The sequence below is a fragment of the Geospiza fortis genome, unplaced genomic scaffold (genome assembly GCF_000277835.1).
Source record: "Geospiza fortis unplaced genomic scaffold, GeoFor_1.0 scaffold777, whole genome shotgun sequence".
NCBI classification, from domain to species: domain Eukaryota; kingdom Metazoa; phylum Chordata; class Aves; order Passeriformes; family Thraupidae; genus Geospiza; species Geospiza fortis.
The window spans coordinates 54,223-62,766 of record NW_005054689.1 but is presented as its reverse complement, the minus strand read 5'-3'; the positions used below and the strand labels follow the sequence as shown (position 1 = coordinate 62,766).

Below are 8,544 nucleotides of genomic sequence, written 5' to 3'. Positions count from 1 at the left end.
TATATAAATATATACATATATTATTTATCTATTTTATATATGTAAAAATAGATGTATTTTTATATATTTATTTATTATTTATTATTTTGTACATACATATACGTATGTATTTATATGATTTTTTAAAATATATCCCCCAACAGCACCCCTGCTGGCAATGGCAGCTTTAAGTGGCGAAAGAAAAGCTTTTATAAGAAAATGCTTCACGTGATTTTGGGGTAAAACCCCGCTTATCAATCCCGCCCTACCCAGTGTGGGGGCAGAAATGAGATCCCTCCTGTGCCACCCTCGATGCCAAGGACGGATCCAGCCCAGCCCCGGAGCTTTCGGGCACTCAGCGCTGCTGCAGGGAAGGCAACGCCCAGCCTGGCCCCCAGGGGGTTCTTTTCCCAAATTCTGCGTGTTTTACCCGAATTCCCGTCAATTAATGGCTATTTTTGGGATTCGGAGTTTGCCAGCATCCAGTGACTCAGTGAATGCTGCTGGCGTTCCGGGCATCTCCCACACTGCCCGGCGGATAAATCCCATTTCCCCCATTTCCAGGGGGGATAAATCCCATTTTTCCCATTTCCAGGGGGGATCAATCTCATTTCCTCCATTATCCGGGAGGGATAAATCCCATTTCCCCCATTTCCAGGGGGGATAAATCCCATTTCCCCCATTTCCAGGGGAGGATAAATCCCATTTCCAGGGGAGGATAAATCCCATTTCCCCCATTTCCAGGGGAGGATAAATCCCATTTCCAAGGGGGATAAATCCCATTTCCCCCATTTCCAGGGGAGGATAAATCCCATTTCCCCCATTTCCAGGGGAGGATAAATCCCATTTCCAGGGGAGGATAAATCCCATGTCCAAGGGGAATAAATCCCATTTCCCCCATTTCCAGGGGAGGATAAATCCCATTTCCAGGGGAGGATAAATCCCATTTCCCCCATTTCCAGGGGAGGATAAATCCCATTTCCACCCCTGTGCGCATAATCCGGCCGGGACAAGGGACAATCCCCACCGGGGCTGCAAATCCTTTGGAAAACACCTCAAAGCCCAAAAAACCAAAAAGGCCAAGCTGCCAAAGCCGAGGGCTCTGAGTCACTGCTGCCGTGGGTTTAATGATAAAAAAAGGGGATTTTCCATCCTGCCCGAGGCTGAGCTGCCCCCCAAAATCTCCCCTCGCTGCTGGGGAGGGTGAGAGGAGCATCCTCGGTGTGGGTGGGCATTTCAGCATCCCTGGATACGGCAAGAAATAATTCAGTTTGGGTCCTAAATGTATTTTTTTGCAGCAGTTATGGAGTTACCCCAGGATTAATCATTACACAGGCAGGAGGTGCTGAACTTTCCTGCAGCCACAAAGGCCAAACGAGCCCCCGTTCAAGCCAGAAATTCTCCTGTTGCCACCTGGACACGGATTTGTGGGCCACAAAAAGAAAATTCGTCTCTCTGGGTTCGTTAGTGGTGATTTTTCTGCCAAAAATCTGGGTTCATGCCCAGAAATGTTTGAATCAAAGGCCCCTCAAGCTCAGTGGTTTGGGTGGGATCGTTCACAAGGCCCGAAATAAAACCTCAGGGGGATGAAAAGCCCAGTCCTGGTGATGGGGAGGAATTCCAGGTTTGGGATTTGGAATTCCAGGTTTGGGATTTGGATTTTCTCATCCCTGGTGATGGGGACGAATTCCAGGTTTGGGATTTGCTCATCCCTGGGAATTCCAGGTTCAGGATTTCGAATTCCAGGTTTGGGTTTTGGAGTTCCAGGTTTGGGATTTGGATTTGCTCGTCCCTGGTGATGGGCAGCAACTCCAGATTTGGGATTTGCAGTTCCAGGTTTGGGATTTGCAATTCCAGGTTTGGGATTTGCAATTCCAGGTTTGGGATTTGCCAGTCCCTGGTGATGGGCAGCAACTCCAGGTTTGGGATTGGAACTCCAGGTTTGGGATTTGGAGCTCCAGGTTCGGGATTTGCAATTCCAGGTTCGGGATTTGGAGCTCCAGGTTCGGGATTTGCAGTTCAGGTTTGGGATTTGGAGCTCCAGGTTTGGGATTTGGAGCTTCAGGTTCGGGATTTGGAGCTCCAGGTTCGGGATTTGCTCCTCCATGGAAAAACCCGGGCCCAAGGAGCAGGTCGGGGCTCGCTGCCTCCCTCACCCTGCAGCACCCACCCGCTGGGGCAGGGATGAGATCAGGGGGTTAAAAATAGCCAAGAGGCAGGGAAAACAACAACCAGCTCCTTGGGTGCTCGGCAAAATGAGCAATGGAGGAGGGAAATCCAGAGAATTCGGCATTTTAAAATATATTTTTAGAGGCGTCGCTGCCCGCTGTGAGCTGCGAGGGGTTAAAAATCAGGCCCTGGTTGGATTAAAAATTAAAAATTCTGGTTGGAGAGGGGTTCTGGCAAAGCACTGCGATGGTTTTATTGAGGAAATCGCGGGGCTTGAGGCTGATTCAGGGATCTTGGGACATTGCAGCGCTGAGCTGCTCCTCTGATTGCCTTCGGAGCGCTGATAAACAGGATACGGCGCTAATTAGCGAGCCACGAGCTTCGCCCCAAAAAAATGAGCTCCCTGGCCAAATCCCTGAAGGAGCTGCTTCCTGAGAATGCGGGATTTTCCCCCAGAAAATCCCAGTTTCTCTCGGAGAAGAGAAACCCGGAGCTGGCATCTCTGCGCTCGGAAATTCTATTTATGGCCTGACCATGACATTAATATTAAATTACAGATCGAGTGATTTCACGGGGATTTTTTTTTTTTTTTTAAACCTTTCTGCCCCAGATTCGCCCTCCCGGCGGATGCTGGAAATGAGGAATTAATTCAGGTGGTTTGTGGCGGAGCCGATTTTTATCCGTGCCGGAGGAACCCAGCGGAAAATGGAGGCTGAAAGCAGCAATTACGTGCTCGGCGTTGGCAAGGAGGAGGAGGATTCGCTTCGGAGGGGAAAAACCAACACCCGGCTGCCGAAATACGCCTGGAAGTAACCTTGGGAAGGTCCCCGGGGAGGCGGAGGAGGAGAGAAGGGAGGTGGGGAAGGTGGAGGTGGGAAGATGCTCGGGGATGGGGGAGTCCGGACCCTCCTGGGCTCCAAATTCCGGCCTGGCGCTCTGGAAATTGGGAATTAAATCGGAATTTGCCCGAAAATGTCACCCCTGGGTTTAGAAATCTCCCCCTCGCCCCTTTGTCTCTCACTTTCCGGGAGCAGCTGGCGGAGGGGGGAAAAGGCAAAACCCTCGGAGGAGAAATTCCCGATGTTGAGTAAACGCTGAGTAAACAAGCGCCGGGCAGGAGCAGGGCGCTGGCTTTTAAGGAGCCGCTGGAAATGTCAATTTTTGGTGAGGAAAAGAGGCAGCCCCGCACGCCCGGGGTTCAAACCGCCTTCTCCTCGGGGTTTATCCCTCCCCAGCCCCTCCATCCCGTTTTTCCCGGTACTCACCGGCTGGAAATGCGCTGCCCGCTCGCCCCGAGGTGATTCAGCCGCGGAGCTCCGCGCAGGAATAAATAGCGAGAGGGAGGAGCTGCCCCAGAGCAGCCCGGCCCCGCTGAGCCCTCACCCATCATCATCGTCATCCTTCATCCGGCATCCGGCATCCTTCCCCGGGGAAAACCCCGGCCCGCTCCCCGAAACCCGCGGCTTCGCCCCAAAGCATCCCCCGGGCACGGGCAGCGAGCAAAGGAGAGAGTCTGGAAAATCAAAAAATCGAGGGGTTTTTCGTGGTTTTATTGGGGAATTATCAGGGTTTGAGGCTGGTGATAAAATCCTGGCAAACCGCAGCGCACGGATGGTTTTATGGAAGAATTATCAGGGATTGAGGCTGATTTTAAAAATCTTGGGAAACTGCAGGATACCGATGGTTTTATGGAAGAATTATCAGGGTTTGAGGTTGATTATAAAATCCTGGCAAACTGCAGAACGCGGATGGTTTTATGGAAGAATTATCAAGGTTTGAGGCTGGTGATAAAATCTTGGAAAGCTGCAGCCCATGGGTGGTTTTATGGAAGATTTATCAGGGATTGAGGCTGGTGATAAAATCTTGGATTATTGCAGAAGCTGGATGGTTTATTGAGGAATTATCAGGGTTTGAGGCTGATTTTAAAACCTGGGAAAACTGCAGAACACGGATGTTTTTATGGAAGAATTATCAAGGTTTGAGGCTGGTGATAAAATCTTGGAAAGCTGCAGCCCATGGGTGGTTTTATGGAAGATTTATCAGGGATTGAGGCTGGTGGTAAAATCCTGGATTACCTCAGAACCTGGATGGTTTTATGGAAGAAATATCAGGGTTTGGGGCTGATATAAAAATCTGGGAAACTGCAGCCCATGGATGGTTTTATTGAGGAAATATCAGGGTTTGAGGCTGGTGATAAAACCTTGGAAAACCTCAGCACCTGGATGGTTTTATGGAAAAATTATCAGGGTTTGAGGCTGGTGATAAAACCTTGGAATATTGCAGCAGTTGGATTTTATACTGAAGAAATAGCAGGGCTTGGGGCTGATTTAAAAATCCTGGGAAATCGCAGCACCTGGAGGATTTTATTGAAGAATTTTCAGGGTTCGAGGCCAATTTGGAAATCCTGGAATATTGCAGCATTTGGATTTTATACTGAAGGAATATCAAGGCTTGGAAAATCTTGGGAAATTGCAGCATCTTGGCGGTTTATTGAAGAAATGCCAAATGGGATGAGGAGGTTTGGGGCCGTTTTGGGAATCTTGGGAAATCACAACGCTTGGATATTTTTTTTTAAATGGAAGAAACTCCGGGGTTTGGGGTGGGTTGGAAATCTCCTGGCTGGGAATCCCGGTGAGGCCAGGATGCTTTTAGCAGCTCCAACCCCATTATCCCGTGGAACAGAGCTGCTCCCAGGGCTGGTGGAGAGGAAACCAAACCAGCCCAGAGCTCTGGGAGAAAAGATGGATTTGCCTTTCAAAGCTGTGTCCAAGCGGAGGAGCAGAACTCACTCCTGCAACCTCCATTTGTGTCGAGGAATCCCAAAATTCAGTGGGAGGAAATGCCACAGAAAACAACCAAAAATCCCATGGGGGTGGCAAAAATGGGGGTTTTTTTGGAGGCTAAGGATACAGGAGTGGAATATACAGAGACAAGAATGGGGGTGCTTCCCAGTTTTTAGGGTTTTCCCAACTTTTAGGGTTTCCCAGGGCCAGCTTGGAGCACCCTGGGACAATGGGAGGTGTCCCTGCCACGGGTGATTTTTAAGGTCCCTTCCAACCCAAATTCCAGGATTTTATGATTTTAACACCCCCCAAACCCTCCTGAGGCTGCCCAAAAACAGCTGGGCCAGGAATGACCACGCTGGGCCACATCTGGATGGAAAAGGGATTTTCCTGTGATCCATCTGGGTTGTGTTGGAATAAATCAAAGTGGTTTCTCCCTGGCAGGGAGATGGGAAAACACAAACGTTAATCCAGCCAGGAGAAAATGAAATCAGCAGGACTGAGGCCTGTGGGCCTGGGGAAGCCCTGCCCTGCAGGAGGAATTTATTCTGTGTGTGGAATGGCTCCGGGCTGCCTGGGTTGGGTTGAAATATTCATCCAAGCTGCACGCCAGGAAAAGGAAGAAACCAGGAATGGGTTGGTTGGGGTGAATTAATCCTGCATTAATCCAAAAACCAGGGTTTTACTGTAATAATAACTTATTCCAGGAGCACAACAACAACAAGGGGAAATGATTTATCTCGAAAAGAACATTTACTGAAAACCATGCTGTGGCCAGCACTGGAAAATAAACCTTTTTTTTTTTTTTTCCCAAGAAACAGAAATTCTGTTTGCAGAAACAGAGCTGCTCTGTCAGCTCCCAGCTGCACATCAATCAGCAGCATGGATTATTAATGAATTTTTAATTCCTTGTGGAAGCCATCAGGGGCTGAAGCCTCCCCAGCAGCGCATCCAGGGCAGATCTGAAATGGATTTTTGGCATCCCAAGGTAAAATTTCTCCCAGCGTCGAGGCAGGAGCTGCAGCTCCTCAGGATCCTCGTGGAAATTGTGGCCCAGGCCCTGGGCCAGCTCAGCAATCGTTCGTGGGGCGAGTTTTGCTCGGGAAATGCTGACTGTGGTTCTGGGGAGGGAGGAAAGCTCATCTCCTTCATTGATTTTGTGTTGGTTTTTATGGCTTGGGTTCATTGGAGGTGCTTTTATTCACCCAGCCCTGGCTTTGCAAAGGTTGGGTGAATGTTTAACTCCTTGGGGTTAAAATCTTCATCCGTGGGGTTAAAAATGTTCATTTATTGGGGTTAAGATGTTCATCCATGGGGTTATAAATGTCCATCCACTGGGATTCAAATATTCATTTATTTGGGTTAAAAGGTTCATCTTTTGAGGTTTAAAATGTTCATTCATTTGGGTTAAAAATGTTCATTTATTTGGTTTGAAATCTTCATCCATAGGGTTAAAAATGTTCATTTATTGGGGTTGAAATCTTCATCCATGGGGTTATAAATGTCCATCCACTGGGATTCAAATATTCATTTATTTGGGTTAAAAGGTTCATCTTTTGAGGTTTAAAACGTTCGTTCATTTGGGTTAAAAAAATCCATTCTTTGGGGTTAAAAATGTCCATTCTTTGGGGTTAAAAGTGTTCATCCTTAGGCTTAAAAATGTTCATTTATTGGGGTTGAAATCTTCATCCATGGGGTTATAAATGTCCATCCACTGGGATTCAAATATTCATTTATTTGGGTTAAAATGTTCATCCTTTGAGGTTAAAAATGTCCATTCTTTGGGGTTAAAAATGTCCATTCTTTGGGTTAAAAATGTTCATCCTTATGTTAGAATTATTTTAGGGTTACAAATCTTTATCCATGGGGTTTAAATGGCCATCCATTGGAGTTAATAAATCTTCATTAATTGGGGTTAAAATTGTTCATCCATGGGGTTAAAAGTGTCCATCCATTTGGATTAAAATATTCATTTATTGGGGTTAAAAATGTCCATTCATTGGGGTTAAAAATGTTTATCCATGGGATTAAAAATGTTTATCCATTGGGTTAAAAATGTCCATAAATGGGATTAAAATAATCCATCAATAGGGCTAGAAATCTTTATCCATGGAGTTTAAATGTCCATCCATGGGGTTAAAAATGGGGTTATAATTATTTTAGGGTTAGAAATCTTCATTTATGGGGTTTAAATATCCATCCATTGGGGTTAGAAATGTCTATCCTGGGTTATGATTATTTTAGGGTTAGAAATTTTTATCCATTGGGGTTATAAACGTCCATCCATGGGGTTATAATTATTTTAGGGTTAGGAATCTTTATCCACTGGGGTTTAAAATCTTTATCCGTTGGGGTTATACATGTCCATCCATGGGGTTATAAATGTTCATCCATGGGGTAAAAAATGTTTATTCATTGGGGTTATAAATGTTCATAAATGGGATTAAAATGGTCCATCAATAGGGTTCGAAATGTTTAACCCTTAGGGTTATAAATGTTCATTAATTTGGGTTAAAATTGTTCATCCATAGGGTTAAAAATGTCCAAGTATGGGGTTATAATTATTTTAGGGTTAGGAATCTTTATCCATGGGGTTTAAATATCCATCCATTGGGGTTATAAATGGGGTTATAATGATTTTAGGGTTAGGAATCTTTATCCATTTGGGTTAAAAATCTTTATCCACGGGGTTATAAATGTCCATCCATGGGGTTTATAATTATTTTAGGGTTAGGGTTAGAAATCCATTTGGGTTAAAAATCTTTATCCACGGGGTTATAAATGTCCATCCATGGGGTTTATAATGATTTTAGGATTAGGAATCTTTATCCACGGGGTTATAAATGTCCCTGGAGCTGCTCCAAGCTGCTTAGGGCTGTGCTGAGCTCCTTACCCTGCTCCATCCCAGCGCTGCCACATCCTGGCCATGGCATCCCCTGCATGGGCCACAGCCCCAAAAAATTCATTTTGGCCCTCCCAGCATCACCAGGGCGCTGGGAGGTAAAAGAACAGATTTTATTTTAAAAAAAATACAACGTTAAAATGCTCGTTTGGGGGAAAAAAAATGGAATTTAGGGGCAAAAATTAGTAATAGAAGTGCTTTGAAGTGGGGGGAAATCGAGTTTTTGAGGCTTTTATTAAAAAATAAAACATTAAAATGCCCATTTGGGGGAAAAATGAATTTAGGGACAAAAATTGGTAACAAAAGTGCTTTGGAGTGGGGGTGAAATTGAGTTTTTGAGGCTCTGTGTTATCTGCTGGAAAAATCAAGTTTTTGAGGCCTTTATTAAAAAATAAAAACTAAAATGCTCGTTTGGGGAAAAAATGATTTGTGAATAAAAATTGGTAATAAAAGTGCTCTGAAATGGGAGGAAAAAGATGAATTTTGGAACAAAAATTGGCAATAAAATTGCTCTGAAATGGGGGGGAAATGGAGTTTTTGGGGCACTTTCTGGATGAGTTGCTGGGAGATGGGAGCAGCCCGGCCTTGTTTGCTGCTGCTCCTGCTCCAGCTGGAGATAAAAATAAAAATAAAAATAAAAATAAAAATAAAAATAAAAATAAAAATAAAAATAAAAATAAAAATAAAAGTAAATGTAAATATAGATATAGA

At 45.2% G+C, this 8,544-nt stretch overlaps 1 protein-coding gene across 1 annotated transcript in view; it reads right to left on the bottom strand.

Moving 5' to 3' along the window:
- The window catches only part of LOC115949024 (major prion protein homolog), a 6,608-nt gene extending 3,021 nt beyond the window's left edge, over positions 1-3,587 (bottom strand). Inside the window, 3 exon segments of the mRNA XM_031065159.1 lie at positions 2,878-2,951; positions 3,414-3,444; positions 3,446-3,587. Of these exon segments, the coding sequence (XP_030921019.1) occupies positions 2,878-2,951; positions 3,414-3,444; positions 3,446-3,547 (207 nt within the window). The 5' untranslated portion in view covers positions 3,548-3,587.
- Between the last annotated feature and the right edge of the window lie 4,957 nt (positions 3,588-8,544).